The 16701-nt window shown below is 35.9% G+C and overlaps 2 protein-coding genes and 1 long non-coding RNA gene across 6 annotated transcripts in view; 1 reads left to right on the top strand and 2 right to left on the bottom strand.

The window, feature by feature from the left end:
- LOC105224058 (cyclic AMP-dependent transcription factor ATF-4) overlaps positions 1-3496 on the top strand; it is a 30617-nt gene extending 27121 nt beyond the window's left edge. For both annotated transcript variants that reach the window (XM_011202031.3, XM_019989502.3), the window contains 2 exons: positions 2061-2284; positions 2355-3496. In XM_011202031.3, coding sequence (XP_011200333.2) covers positions 2061-2284; positions 2355-3083 — 953 coding nt within the window. In that variant the 3' untranslated portion in view covers positions 3084-3496. The remainder of the gene's footprint in view (positions 1-2060; positions 2285-2354) is intronic.
- Positions 1-16701, bottom strand: part of LOC125776582 (uncharacterized) — a 187825-nt gene that overhangs the window by 149720 nt on the left and 21404 nt on the right. The gene's annotated exons all lie outside the window — the stretch shown is intronic.
- The window catches only part of LOC105224060 (uncharacterized), an 89190-nt gene continuing 75540 nt past the window's right edge, over positions 3052-16701 (bottom strand). For all 3 annotated transcript variants that reach the window (XM_049449538.1, XM_011202032.4, XM_049449557.1), the window contains one exon: positions 3052-4307. In XM_049449538.1, coding sequence (XP_049305495.1) covers positions 3605-4228 — 624 coding nt within the window. In that variant the 5' untranslated portion in view covers positions 4229-4307 and the 3' untranslated portion in view covers positions 3052-3604. The remainder of the gene's footprint in view (positions 4308-16701) is intronic.

The raw sequence follows: 16701 nt of genomic DNA, 5'->3' as shown, positions 1-16701 counted from the left end.
TGCTTTATTATACTCCAAGCTAAGTAAATACCCCCCCTCAAAGTCCAAATCTGAATGATTATTGAACATGTCTAGAGATTTTGGAGCGGAGAATTAGAAAGCACCAAGTTTCTAGCTCTGCCACTTGTGGGTGCATCCCCCCCCCCTACTAGAGCGCATATTGGGACCTTAGAACAGCATTACATCTGGAGCGTTGACAAATTTAGCAGAATCAATGCCACGGCGTCTTCAAGCAGTTATATATGCCACTGAGGGACCCAACTAAATACCAAAACGGCTTAATAACTAGCATTTTATAAAGTGTTTTCGCAGCTGAATTAAGATTATTTGTTGTACTGTATGTAGACTTTTCTCAACACATTATTGAAGTTTTTGTAGGTCGTTCCATAAATTTGTCGTTTGTATATTAATGAACGTGTTTTTTAACTTTTTTAGCTGTTATTACCACGTGTCCTTGTTTCGGACACACATGTGTATTCCCGCTATGATCTTAATCGTCCGCGTCGTGCGTGTCATGACTCTTGATCTCCATTTTTCTAAAAAGTTTTTGTACTCTCACATCGAAGAAAACAGGGGGTGTATGTAGACTTTTGTCCGCCACTGTACATCTAAATTAATATATATTTACAATTGTATGTACATATATACGTATAATTTTTGTAGCATTTTCGCTTTTGCTACCTTATAACCATAATCAACAGCTGCAAAAGTAAGTGGAACAACAATAGCACACTTGTATTCATGAAATTTCCAAACAATCGCATTCTAATCGCAACACTGTCCTCCATCATTACCCTCCCCATTGAACTCTCGTTTCGCAGCGTGTCGCCTCCACTTTTTTTGTAGAGTTTTTCCTACATCTTTATTTCCATGCAAATAATATTGTGTATATAATATAACTAGGACGTTAATGATAACCTTTTGGACCGTCGTCATATACATACATACATAAGTATACATATTTATTTATTTGTTTGACGTTCCTCATAGAAACCCCCATTGCCGTTGAAATATAAATATTATTAATGTTATTGGCAAAAATAATGTGCGGTCCACTTATTTGCTTTGTATATACTTACGTCGATACCAATGAATAGGTATATACTTACATATATGAGGGATAATGGTTGCAAAAATACTTTGTAAGCTTGGTTCATTTTATGAACTTGACTTGTCTTTAGATATGATACAGGATATCACCTCATAGGAGCACTTTTTCAACTGATTACAGTTGTGGTTACAAATGCAATGAATTATTCAAAGATCTATCTTCTTTGCATACTCTAAATAGGGTATATTAAATTTGCCACTAAATTTTTAACACTCAGAATGATACCCTATAAAATATTCATATACTTATGTACATATGTATAAGATTAGCGTGACGAACTGTGTTAATTCAGCCATGTATGTTTGTTGTTGTTGTTGTTGTTGTAATTCTGCCGAGTTGACAGTCCTTGGCCGGATAAAAATCCGGGTCCGTTCGGGTTACGTAGACCCGACTGTCGTGGGAACGGGACTGGGCATGTATGTCTGTCTGTATATACGCTAACTAGTCACACAGTATTTGAGGTATCGCTCTGAACTTTCACAAGCTGCGCATTTGTCAGAATCGCCGATATAAAACCACTAAATATACCTCATTGTAACTGCCAAACTGAATAGACAATATTAAGCTCTTGTATGAAAAACATCTTTAAATAACAAGATACCTTCACGAAATTTTGCATGGATTGTTGTCCAACGCTACAATAAAATTTCCCCCAGAAATTTTCCAGATCGGGCCACTATAGCATATAGTTGTCATACAAACTAATCTATCAAAATCAAGTTCTCGAGTGGAAACTTCTGTCCATGCAAACGAAGTTAACGTTTTTTCTTGTTGTTATTTATTTTAAGTCTAAATCGGCCTTAATAATCGAGAATATTATCTCCAAACTGCAATTGTCACAATTTTATGTTGTACACATATACTTATCACGCTCATGTCATGTCAATAATTTATGTTAACTGTCTGATAACTCTCAAACTAATTTAACATATCTCTTATTTACTTTCAGAGTGGTCCGAAGACAAAGTGCCACTACTCGATACCGACTCCATCATTGCTCACCCCAATTCAGTAACAAAAGTCTACAGCAACTTTGATAATTCTGATGCACTAAAATCGGAAAATTTCGAAATCACAGTTCTGACCACATTAACTCCACCGCAATCTCCACCACAATCTTCAACATCGGCAAACATCCTACAACATGCCATTGCAACGGAAGGCGTAGTTAATGTAAGCATTTTATAAACATATACACAAATGTTTTTAACGTTTAACTGTGCAATTTCATTTAATTTTTTAGTTCAATAACTATATACACCACCACTCAACGTTCCATACAACACCGGCAACAGTGAGTAGTTCCGCACCAACACCAGTAGCTACATCTACAAACCACGCCGTTCCGTCCCATGCGATAGCATCGGCTACACCTACAGCAACGCTACAAAATCTACATTTCTCTAACTACTATGGAGCTGCACCGTTCACACCTTCTGAGGCGCCACAAACCGACGACGACAAACGCAACTCACAGATCGTAGATGATATATTGAAATCATTCATAAAAGAATTGCCAGATTTAAACGATGAATGTGAGTCCAACTCGTCATCGGCATACTCGACTGTATCGCGCCCAGAGTCAATTGTTACCGATGAAGATTGGTCGCCAGATTCTTCTTTCTCATCATCTGCCAGTTCTTCGCCCATTTATGGCGGCGGTGATGAAGACAACTCACAATTTGTGCAGTCAAAACAATCCGAACCCAAGAAGCGTACACGCCCATATGGACGTGGTGTTGAAGATCGCAAAATTCGGAAAAAGGAACAAAACAAGAATGCGGCTACACGTTATCGTCAAAAGAAAAAAATCGAAATGGAGAACGTGCTAAATGAGGAGCAACAACTAACACAGCGTAATGACGAGCTGAAACGCATATTGGCCGAGCGTCAGCGTGAGGCCAAGTACTTAAAGACCCTCATTAGGGAGTTCTACAGCCAGAAAAAGGGCAGTCAAAGCAGTAAACATTGAAACAACAACGACCAGCCATAAAAATAAAAATTGTCATCAAATAGCTAACAAACCAGCTGTTCAGCAAACACCAACAACAACATTTCCAAACAACATTTTAAACATATTTTTTTAACTATTGTATTTTTAAATGCTACGCAAACATTGTAATAATTCAGCCAATATGCAACTAGGCATTGGCACGCACGCTAGTTGGCGCTTATGACAGGATCTCTTTTGATCTTCGAAACAATTTAGCCACGTGCAAGTGCGTGTCTCCCCCCAAATGTGTGCATAGTGCCCAAATATAAACCCTAAACAACATCAACCAAATAACTATGTACACGTAGAAATTGCTTAGTTGACACTGAATTCAATTCGCGGTACTTAAAGTGCCTGCGTTTCATATTACAAATAAAAGGGTTTATAATATATATTTTGAGTTCTTCTTTTTTCATTTATTTGCTTTATACAGTTTGTATTTACTTAGTTTTGTAAGTATAAAATATTGAATATAGCAACATATCTAAGACTTCAGCATCTTAAATTATCAATTTAACATTTGGGTTTTTAATTTTAAATTTCTCCATGGGATAGTTCCACTCCGCATGCAATTCCAATTTGAGTACTCGCAAGGTAGGTAAGTGAAGTTTGTTCAAAAACTCGCCGTTCAACGTGTAATTGCCCAATATTTCTAGTTCTAATAAATTGTTACAGCTCTTCAGTAAGTCTGTTAAAAGTTTGTCGGTTAGTTGGCAATAATTCAAATTGAGCTTTTGTAACTTTGCCGCCGCGTTGCCGATGTATTGACAGTATTCTTTATTGAAATATACATAATTTAGCGAAAACACACGCAATTGCTTAGTAGCGGCAGCTCCTTCGCAGAGCGGTTGTATTACATTTAATACATTTCGTGTTGGTATTGAGTATCCGCAAGTCATACTAAGACTGTACATATTTGAACCTATTATTCGCAGCTGCTCTGCGTTGAAATTCGGGAAATCTCGTATTGTAATATTGAGCTCCTTAAATGTTGAAATTCTTTGATGTGCGATTTCCGTAAGACGTGCATTGCGCACATCGATTACTTTAAACGCTTCCACAAGGCTGAGGTATTTGAATATTTCTATGAGACAATCGTCGTTCAGATCAAGTAGAGATTTCATATTTATTCCTATGTTAATAACGTAATGTGAAGAACTAAAGGGCTTTCACTTTCTGCGACAGAGAAAGGAAAGAGCCGAGCTGAAATAAACAAGTGGAAAAACGCAGTTAAAGATTTCAATGTAATTGTGCGGCAAAATTAGTTACAAATTGTTATAATTATATATTTCTTTCACCTTATTTTAAACTACACATGTACATAAATACATATAAATTTTACGTATGACATTTCACTGGCTGAAATTTAGTTTTATTGTCGAAGTTTTTATATTTTTAGAAACTAATCGAGACAGATAAAGAGTTATATGTATATATTTAAATGGAAAGTATGACGAGATGAATTGAAACCCGGTTGACTTTCTGTCCGTGCAAATTGTAACTTGATTAAAATTTCAGAAATCGAAAATTTTGATGAACTTTGTTACATGAGAAGTTTGATATTTTAGATGGGAATAATCAGACCACTGCCACGCCTACAAACTACCGTTAATCGGAAACCTCTAAAACGCCCACCTTTGCCTTAATTACTATGCTAAATATGAGCGCGATCTGTCAACGAGTTTGTTTACAGCAGCTGCTTAAGCCGGTACACCTCACTAGTGTGAAGCGATTTTTAAAATGGATAAAAATATCGAACAAAGAATTTGTCTCAAATTTTTTATTTATTATCAAATTTCGTGTGCGGAATCGTTGCGATTGTTGGAAAAGGCTTACGATGCTTCAGTTTTGTCAATAATATAAGACTACGAGTGGTACAAAGTTTTCAAAGACGGTCAAGAGATCGTTGAAGACATGCCTCGTTCTGGACGACCTTCGACCTCTTCAGTTGATGAAAATACTATGAAAGTGAAGGATATGGTACTTGCCGTCAGGCAAGTATTAGAGAGATGGCAAGAGGTGAGTTCGCTCCAATGATTTTGGTAGGTACTCGTGGTCATTTTCGAGCAAGCAAATAACTGCGGCAATATTACGACAGTGTTGTTTTTCTGCAGATACTCAGCTGATACTTATATTGCAACATTTTTGCGTCGAATATGATGCCTTGCTATACTGCCGCAGTGATTGAGACTCGAAAACCCCCCGTATTTTGGATATGAAATACGTTCTTGTTCCGATAAAGCTGATTTTTTTCAAAAGGAGTACAATTGTGATGAATTTTAAGCCAAAAACGCAATGAATACATCGATCAAAAATCGTATTCACCAGATTTAAAATATAAATAAGGTGTTTCGAGGACTGGAAAAATCATTGGCATAAGATACATTACATCTGGTGGGAATTACTTTAAAGGCGACAATATAAATATGGAATAATCAAATATTTTGCTTTTTGTTTACAATACCTTTTTATCGTAATGTGCAATAATTTTACATTTAATTATTTTAAAAATAAAAAATTGCACAAAAGGTGCCTCTTAGTTAATCCACCTCCGTCTGTCGAAATCAGACCACTACTTTTCAAGGCCCAAGATACTGAATATGTGGACCCCAGTGGCTATGGCTGACTTGACGATCTGTGAGGACTGGCATTGTAATTCGAAGAGAATATATGCGTGATATCGGATAAATATTTTCCCTAGAATCCCAATACACAGTACGAGTATATAGGTAAGTATTTACAATTTTTGGTTGTCTTTATATTGTATACGTAGTACATCGGTCAATTTGTTGGCTACCTTTTCTTCAGTCGGTTCGCGGGTTACTTGCTATAATTAAGTATATTAATGCCAAACTTTAATGAAATCAGACAAGATATTCTCCAACTCCTAAAATATTCAAAATGGTAATTTCCATCCCACCTGACTATGCAATGACTTTAAAGCGTTTACGAGTATGTCAGTCATGTGTGTGATATTTTATGGAAACTTGCTTTAGCTGTCATATAACTAATTTTTGGATTTTAAAACATCCGGTTGATTTTATCTCGCATAAATTGGTGGTGGTATGTGAGGTAAAACTAAGAGATCATCTTTTTTGGCTTAATAATATGTGGTAAGTGCAAAATTAGATAAACGCGGTTCAATACTATTCCAATCTCTTATATGTGTACCTAATATAGGATTTTCAAACTTTATATATCGGTCAATACATAAAATATCTTAATAAAATTATCATAACGTATAATATTGGACAGAGTATAGTTTAATGCTGAAAATATGTGGTATTGTACTCCGAATTACACAAACCCTATATTCTAAATATATTGACTTTCGTTACACTAGCAAACCTTATGCCGTCGGTCAGTATAAAAGTTATATATTTATAAACATTCTTGAAAATATGTTCTTTAATATATCTGAGCAATGAACCTGAGCGAAATGTAGGAGTTTATATATAGATTTGAAGATTTAACTTAAGATGTATGATCCTATTCAAGGGATCGTCTTAGGGTGAAATTTTCAAGAAATCGATTTTTTTGTTGCATTATCGGATACACACCCAAAAAATAAAATAAAAAAATAAGTTTGTTTTAATAAAAAAAAAATCAGACCGATTAGTTAATTTCAACATTAAAAAAAATCGCTAAAATCAGTAATTTTTCGGAAGGTCACATTGAGATGATCAATAATAATACCTTGGTTTTAATCTTATCATACTTGGGTGATACTGCTTCATTATCTTACATGCTTTTATCAGGCATGGTATTAATTCTGCTGCCGATTAGTCTAGTGTGTCGCCTTGGCCAACTCGTCTGCTTTTTCGTTGTGGAAATTTTTTCCCGTGACTGGGAAACCTAATCATTGACAAGTGGAGTTGACCTGGCAGTGAGCTTAAAGTCTTCTTGAAATTGTTGACTATGCTGGAACTAATATTTGTCGTCGATAAGTTTAGCAACGCGTTATGATCATCCGTGTACATATGTGGTTAGAAAATTTGCTTAAATATTTGTATTGAATAGTATTTGGAAGAATCACTGAATGTCAGTCCATTAAGTCAATATCACCCAAGATCAAAGGTGGATAAATTAAGTGGTTTCTATGGGGAAATCCGATGAAAATCAGGTTCATCTTCCATATAAAGTTAGCTCCATAACAATTAACAATATCCAAAAGAGAACTGATGAGGAGCATGATCAGTTTCTTTATTGAATATGATAGGACGAATACAGGCCTGACGACTGGAATAAAGTGTGCTTTGCCCAATTCACAAAAAAGGAGATCGCACAATCTGCATCAACTACCGTTGGATATGCCTCCTCAACATCGTACATAAGGTTCTATCAAGCGTACCTTGTGAAAGATTAAATCGGCAACAAACTTATTGGACCTTATCAATGTGGCTTCAGGTCTGAACTGGCCGCAACAACTTACCATATATTCAGCAAGGAATCACAAAAAGGACCACTATATTTGAACCCCGTAAAACCAATACCGCTGTGTAAACTGACGTTTACCAATACCAAAAGTTTCGTCCGAATCTGTAAGGACCTCTTCGAGTGCGTGCGATACTAAACGAGGTTTCAGACAAGGCGACTCCCTATCATTCTACTTTTTAAATATACTGCTAATTCGGACTGCAGAGCTGAAAGGGAAGGTGGAATCTTCTACAAGAGTATACAGCTGCTGGCATTACATTGATATCATTGACCAAACCAACCTTGCCGGTAGTTCTGATTTTCCCGGGTTGGATAAAGAAGTGAAGCAAGTCGAAATATCTCCTATCATCAAACAAACCGACGTCGCATTCGCAACTTGGCTCGTATATGACTATTGACAGTCAATACTTCGAAGTCTGACTGAGACTGAATAGGCAATTGAGAAGTAAATTTTCTCAAATTCTACAAGTCACCCCCGTCCTGATATTGTATATGGTGCAGAGGCATGAACGATGGCATCTAATGAGACGGCGTTAAGAGTTTTCGAGATAATGGTTCTGCGGAAGATTTATGGTTCTTTGCGCGTTGGCCACGGCGAATATCGCATTCGATGGAACGATGAGCTGTACGAGATATACGACGACATTGACATAGTTCAGCGAATTAAAAGACAGCGACTACGCTGGCTAGGTCATGTTGTCCGGATGGATGAAAACACTCCAACTCTGAAAGTATTCGACGCAGTACCCGCTGGGGGAAGCAGAGGAAGAGGAAGACCTCCACTCCGTTGGAAGGACCAAGTGGGGAAGGACCTGGCTTCGCTTGGAATATCCAATTGGCGCCACGTAGCGAAAAGAAGAAACGACTGGCGCGCTGTTGTTAACTCGGCTATAATCGCGTAAGCGGTGTCTATGCCAATTAAGAAGAAGAAGAAGATATGTAAGTCGTGCTAGAGGTTTTAGCTTTCTACTAGATATTTACCTATATTATGAACCGATTAAAAATATATGTTAAAGTACTATACTAGACTCATTTCCCACAATACCTACATATATTGTATTTACAGCTATGGACAGAGATTTAGCGCACTTGCATTCATAATTAGAAATATTACCGTTACTTTTAAGAGTGCGATATTTTCATGAATTTGTTATTAGTAGATCAATACTGCTTCTGTCGCCTCTTTAAATGCGTGGAAAATAAGCGTTATCATTTCCCCTCAGATACCGTTAATTTGTTTTTGTTACATTTCCTCATAAATTCGTTGGACAATGATTTAGCGCACTTATAGTTTTCGGTCATTAGTTGTCTTTGGTCCAACAAAGAATTAATCTCAGTTGCGATTTGTGTTCAATAGTTTTAGTAATATTACAAATTTTAATAAAATGGCTAGAGGGAAATACTGTTCGATTGAAAAAAGAAAAATTATTTGGGACCTTTACAAAAACGGTACAAATCAAGTAAAAATTGCTTAAATAGTAAAATGTTCAAGAAAAATGGTGTACAATGCCATCAAAAATGTTAAGAGTGATCCAAATTTGTTGAAACAGAACAAAGTTCGTAAGGCTCCCCCTCGCAAAACAACCCCCCGCGAGGATAAAATAATTCTTAGAAAGTGAAGAGCTGATCCTTAAAAATCCTCACGCGCGATTATGGCCGAAGTCAATGCCGAATTGGACTTAAATGTGTCAAGTAGACTAGTACGAATACGTTTAAATGAAAATAATTTGTATGGACGTGTGAGCAGAAAAAAAACCGCTATTGTCGAAAAAAAATATTAAAGCGCGTTTGTCATTCGCTCATAGCCATAGATCAGAAGATTTAAATTTTTGGAAAAGGATACTTTTTACGGACAAAACTAAAATAAACCGTATTGGTCCTGATGGTAAAACATTTGTACATCGTGAAAAAAACCAAGCATTCAATCCAAAGTACACCAAAAAGACCGTAAAGCATGGGGGAGAAAATTTAAAAGTATAGGGATCGTTTTCATGTCGTGGAGTTGGGCCCCTAGTAAAGATTGAAGGGAATATGGATAAATTTACATACCTTAATATACTGAGGAATACAATGGAGCCATATTCCTATGATATTATGCCTGTAAACTGGATCTTTATGCACGACAACGATCCCAAGCATACAGCAAATGTGGTAAAAAACTGGCTTGCGCAAGAAAAAATTCCACTTCTCGATTGGCCAGCGCAAAGTCCTGATCTAAACCCGATCGAGAACTTGTGGAATGATGTCAAAGAAAAAGTTGGGCAAAGAAAATTTAAAAATTGCGACGAGCTTTGGGCAGGAGTACAGGAAGCGTGGAACTCTATTCCTTTGGACAGATGCCAAAGGTTAATAGAGAGCTATTAAGTATTAACCAAGTTACATAAATGTCAGAGAAATTTCACGCCAGGTGTTAATAATATTTATTTTTCCGTACTGATCTTTTAAAGTGCGCTAAATACTTGTCCAAGCCAATTTTGACTTAATAATGTAAACTGAACAAAACGTTGTAATTTTATTATAGAAAACTAAGAAATTTTGGACTACTTTAGTTTTTAGTGAGGCAATAAATAGTTTTTTTTACATTATAACGATTCTACATTCTTTAAATATAACATTATTAAGTATCATATTTCACATTAAGAAAGTGCGCTAAATCTCTGTCCATAGCTGTATGTATTAAAGTATGATAAATATAGTTTTAAAGGGTGTTCCATAATCAACGCAAGATTAGAACTAAGTAAGAAACACCGTTTCTAGTCGCTCCAATGCAACTTTTTTGTTGAATCATAAAGTTTATAGTTTATTGAATAACGCTTCGGGCAAATGACCTCCACGGCTTTCCATACACATACTCACTCGTTTGCCGACATTCTGCATAAATATGACTAAATTCCATGCAACGTTGAATCTTCTCCTTTAAAGCACGCGGAGTTGTGGGATTGTAGCATTAGTCCAGTGATTTTAAATAACGCTATGAACCCTGTAGCGAACTTCTTGAAATTTGCAATTATCTTCCACTTCTCCGAATAGAGGCTACTGGATTGTCACCGACACTCTCACAAACTGATTCAATATTATCTTTTGGATGACTTGTTTGCGGACGGCAGTCTTCCATTATTTTTGAAATATTGTTCAATAATGAAGACACATTGTTTCATCGTGTCACGCACCAGTTGTCGATGTTTTTTATGGTTGTCAACACTTTACTACAGAAATGGTGGCAAATTTCAATTTTGTGTTAATTTTGGAACACCCTTTATAAATATGTACGTACATACATATTGCTCCATGTATGAGCTTTTAACTATATGATTGGCAGCTCTGTTCCGGCTCACATTCAGTAAAGGGGATAAGTGCGCGCGCGACGCTGCTGTGCACCTAAGTCCCAAACGTAATTTTCCGAATTCATTGAACTGCGTGAGTGTGAAAAATAACAATTTAGATAAACATTGCGTCGCCATAGGTCGCGCCACTCAGCCACCTTACTAAGCACCGCAAGCGTAGCATAACGTCAAGTCTCTGAGCTTGGCCACATGCGTCTGCTGCCATGTCACAGCAATAGTGTGTTGACACTACGCTTGCTCGCCTAGCGCGCGTCACATTCTCCTCACCCCACTTGCATAACGCTTGCTGAACATACTCACACACATATTCATTAATACAAATATATATACATATACCTCTATACATATGTATTGCGAACTCCAATCCCGCCACTTTTGTCTAGCTAAGTCTTCTTTAGCAGCGCCGATTTGTAGCGTCTGCGGCATCGAAGAAGGCCGTTTGGTTTGACTTGTTGGTGACTTGTGTATGTGGGTGTGGTTGTACGAGTATTGATGTTGGCGTTTGTAACGCTGTCAGTGGTTGATGTGACACAAAAATCATATTAATATAAATTAACGATGTGGAAAATTTAGTTTAGTAGTGAAATTGGCGAATGGATGAAGTTGCTGTTAAGGCAGCCACGGCCTTAAATGACCTAAAAGGTGGCGAGTATAACACCGTGCAGCAATGGCAATGTGAGCAGTAGAATTGCTGTCAAGTGATATACATACATATATATACGAGTACACTGAAGCTATAGGATGAAGGTTAGGCCATCATGAAGATCGAAGCTGCTAAGGATAGCACGCCCGTTAAACATTAGTCACTGCAAATGCGTAAAGCTTTTGCATGAAAAATCGTTGGCGCCTGTTTACGAATCGATTCGAATACTGTATCGCTTGATTATTCATACAAATATAAATTCTCTTACATTTTACTACCATATATGTACATACATACATACATGTAATTTATTAAGTTATTTTATACAATTTTATTTCAATTATGTTATGTTTATGTTTTATTCCTAATTTTTCTTTTTGGACATGTTCCTTGACTGGAAAGGTCCAATTCTAATTTCGTATATAGAAATTTTGTCACTGGAAATTGAAATCATTTTAGATATCACTGTTTTCCTTTGCAACAAAAAGGATAGTGAGATAGAAAATCTGCTTTTAAACTGGAGATCGTGCCATAAAGAAATATCTCTAACCTTATCTTAAAGCCTTCATTAACTAAAATACTGTTCAAGTTACCTGACATTCCATCCCAAATTCACAAGTCAGTGTTCTCAAAGTGACGTTGACTTTGCTATTTTAGATTATTATTTTTGATACAAACAATGTTGTAAAAGACACCGTTGATGCAAGAAAATGGCTTGATAAGTGTTATGGAAAATCTGCAGCGGCATACTTAACGATCAAAATAATGCACCGTTACCCTCAGGAATTAGAAACCCCAGTAAACAGCCCGAAAACTCATGTAACTGCGACGGGTAAGTGAGTTAACATCATGAATATATGAAAGAAATGCTGGTCAAATGAAAAAAATTAGCATTTGTGTTTTGAGTATTATCGCTCATTGTGATACGACCGCCAAATTGAAGGGATTAGCCTATGAACTAGAGTCCCATCGAACTTATTCTGTAGATTAAGGCCGCAGCGACAAGGTTCCAAGACTTAGAAGGTTCACGCTATCTGGTGCTTCAACCAATAAAGGTATATTTTATATAAAAAAACTTTTTCATTCTTTGGTCAAAAGTTTCTATACGCTCGTGATAATAATCAGCCTGAAATACTCATATTGTTTTAAAGTAAAACGTATTTTTTATACTCTTATGTTGCTACAGAGTACAAAAGTTTTGGTCACCTAACGATTTTCTGTATCACTTAAAACTAATCGAGATAGATATAGAGTTGCATATATATAAATGATCAGGGTGACGAAAAAAGTTGAAATCCGGTTGACTGTCTGTCTGTCCGTCCGTCCGAGTAATCTATAACTTCAGTAAAAATTAAGATATCTTGATATAAGGTGGTAGACGTGTCCATTGTCAAAAAAGTAAGGACGTGTTTGCAGATGAGAGCAATCGGACTACTGCTACAGAAAATTGATAAAATCGAAAGTCAACTTTACTTAGCCTCCATATAACATCATCAACATCAGATATTTCGAACATCCTGCTGTCTTTACTCTATACGGTTGGTGATGGTTTGTGAGGTACCTTTGAAACCCGGGGAATATTTTATTAATTAGTGTGTGGCATGGTACTTTAAAAATATATGTAAGTGTATACAAGGTACGTTCCAACGTAAACAGGACTTTTTGAAACTAGCGCCCACTAGTGGCTATCTGCTTTATCAATTGTCCAGCGCGAATTTCATGACATTTCATTGATTGGAAGTAAAGTTATTGCGTTTTCTTAAGTGTCAGTATGTTTATGTTATCGGTGCGAAAATGACCTTCGAACAAAGAGCCAACATTAAATTTTTTTGTAAATTGGTAAAACTTTTACCGAAACGTTTCAATTGATGAAACAAGTTTATGGCGATGATTACCTATCCCGTAGCAGGGTAAACGAGTCGTTTCAACGTTTTCAAAGTGGCCGTGAGGACTTAAGCGACGATAAACATGTTGGCCAATCAAAATCCGTGATCACCGGAAATTCCATCGAAACTGTGCTTGAGTTCATCAAAAATCAGCCGAAATCATCATTGAAATTCATGGAAATGGAATTGAACGTCTCCGAAACATCGATTTATCGCATTTTGACCGAACATTTGGGCTTACGAAATGTGTGTGTACGGTTTGTTCCGCACAAATTGACTGACGACTAAAAATTACTCAGAATCCAACATTCGAAGGACGATTATTTGACCAAAAATTACATTTTAACCATTAACCACTCTCCGTATCCACCTGATATGGCACCGTGCAATTTCTTCCTTTTCGGAAAAATGCATTTGCCCATGAAAGGAAAGCGTTATGCAGACGTAGAGACCACTCAAAAGGTTTGCATCGGCATACTGGCGTCCATACCGACCAACGACCTAAAAAGCTCGTTCGACATGCTTTTAGATCGTGCAAACAGCTACAGCTGGAGACTATTTTGAATAAAATAAATTGATTTTGCCGAAAAAACCATTAGTTCTGTGTTTTTTGCTTAAGTCTGATTACTTTGGAAAGCACCTTGCATATATAGATTTGACTTAACGTTGACTTAGAATAGATTTGACCTAGACCTTCATCTTAACCTCATATCCCTAATATAATCAAGTATTACTTGACAAGTAAGGTAGGGCTATGTTTGGGTGCAACCGAACATTTTATACTCTTGTAAAAAACCAACCTGAGGATCGAAATCAAAGTTATATATAACTCATATACTGCCAGATACATAAGGTTTGTTAAAAAACGAAAATCATTATAAGTATGTAGTAGTATAATATTATATATGGCAGTTGAGGTAGTATCCATCCGATTTTATTTATTTTTCTCAATACCACATACTATTAGCAAGGTCAAGTAGTTATTTGCTCAAATTTATTTATTTTAGGCACAAATATATCCTGTTAAGAGTAAAACTCTAACTAAAAATGGTCTCATGTTTTCATTGAGATAACACAAATATTGGCCAATATACGCAGTAAAAAGTCACTTGGAAGTTCGAAAATTCTAAATTTAATATGGGGACTAAGGGAAGAATTTTCCAGATTTAACATACAGACACACCATTGTCAGATAAGTAGTATATCTTAATTTTAATTATATATTTCACACATTAACCGATATTTTCCATTAAAAGCCAATTATAGGTACTGGGGTCCAAATATTCGGTACCTAGGGCTTGACCAGTTTTTCTAGGATTTTAACACTTTTTGGTCCTAAGTTGCATACACTGTTGTATTATTTGCTTCTAGATTTCTGTACTTGAAAGCAAAAGAATCAAATGGAATTTAAAAATGTGTTAGATGGGAAGTATATGGGAGCGTGACATAGGAATGTGAAAAGAATGTAAACTTTGTCGAAATCGGTCAGTCGGGTTCCGAGATATTGGAGTTCCCCAAAAAGTGGGCGGTGCCTCATAACTATAATACTCTATAGCAACAGGTTGCAATAGTATAAAAAGTTAGATTTTCTGGTTGATGTTCTAATAAAAAATGGAAAGGAAAACGAAAGGAGTTTTGGTTAAATTAACCAGAACCTAACTGATGGCTGTTAACAAGACATTGAGAAAACGGCCATGAGCAGCTTATTTAAACGGATTCTGTTAACTGTTTCTAGCTGACCATACTAGAACTAATTGTATCAGTTAATGACAACGAGTGCCCGACTACTCCAATATAAAATATTTTATTAATTTTTTTCATTGAGATATAAAATTCATAAGAAATAAAAAATTTTCCCAAAAATAGTCAAATTTCAACAGTTAATATCTTTTAAACGGTTGGGTTTACGAAAAAATCATAAGAGACCATATTTTAGAGCATTCAATTTCCTACAAAACCTAATTAACAAGATATTTTTTCAAGTAGTTGGAAGCGGGATATAAATTTTTCTATAATATATAATAAGAAAAAATAGAAAACCGTTAGGCGGAGGACCTTCCCGTTACAATTAAAAACTCATATTTGGAGAGGCTTTCTTAGAGATGTCTAGGAACCTATTTTTGTAAGTACCAATTGAAAAAAAAAAAAAAAATTTTGAATCACCCTAATGTACATATTTTATTTACAAAAAATTCTTCACCCACTTCACTGGTCACTTCATACTTGTATATTTACTTAATGGTCGCTGCTCCTACTTTCCCACTTTCTTTATTAAATTCATTATAACTGCTTACACTTACTTACGCACAACACACTATTGTAAGCATGTAATTAATTATATTGTGGTATGAAAAATTTAATTTCATATTGCATTATTTCAACGGTAAATAAAATTTCACATGAGAAGATCTTAATATGTAATGTCAGTCACTGTTTCATACATACATACATATATGATTCCTTTAGAAATAACTTTAGTATTTGTAAGAAGGAATACTTGATGACTTGACCTATAATTGTATAAGTTTTCTCACAAATCTCTTAATGAATACAATAGGAGCCCCTACAATAACAATTATTGTTACTACACAGATAAACGGTTCTTATATCCGATCAAAAAGGATTACCCAAATTAGTTTGTGAATTTTCCATGTCGCTACAATAGAATTGTTTCAAAGACTCCCTTGTCTCTCCATAATTTTTCACTGGGCATTTATTATACCAATGTTAATACATATTTTTTTAAAAAATACTTTCAAAGAGCGTGTGTAATATGTGTATAATTGTAATTGGAAATAGGAAAGCGTAGTTGTAGTCCGATTTCGTTTGTTTTCTCACTGGAATATAGAAATGCCAAGGTAACATTACATACCAAATTTGGTTACGGTGGAGTATGTATGTAGTTCTTGAGATATTGCTCGAAATGTGGGCTATGCCATGCCCATCGCCAATTTTTGACCCCGGTTTTTATGAAGGTATCATTGCAAGTGCTTTTAGTAATTTTAAACGGAACCGATAAATGGGAAGTGGACAGAGTTGTCACCTGATTTCATGTAATCTTACAGTCTTGGTTGGGGTTCTCAAGTGATTTATCCTGAGTTAATTTGGATACTATAACTTAAGTGGTTTAGGAAATATGTACATTAAAGCTGTTAGAAAGAGGGCATCAATCTTTTTTTAATTTTTAGCCGGCGTTTTGTGGCAGGGGCATTGGTCAAATTACGCACACCTACCAATTCGTCCTTACTTTTTTGCTAAAGAAGAAGTGTACCAAGTTTCGTTACTCC

Source organism: Bactrocera dorsalis, chromosome 1 (assembly GCF_023373825.1).
Source record: "Bactrocera dorsalis isolate Fly_Bdor chromosome 1, ASM2337382v1, whole genome shotgun sequence".
NCBI lineage: Eukaryota > Metazoa > Arthropoda > Insecta > Diptera > Tephritidae > Bactrocera > Bactrocera dorsalis.
The sequence above is the reverse complement of the archived record's forward strand: the minus strand, read 5'-3'. Positions and strand labels throughout refer to the sequence as shown.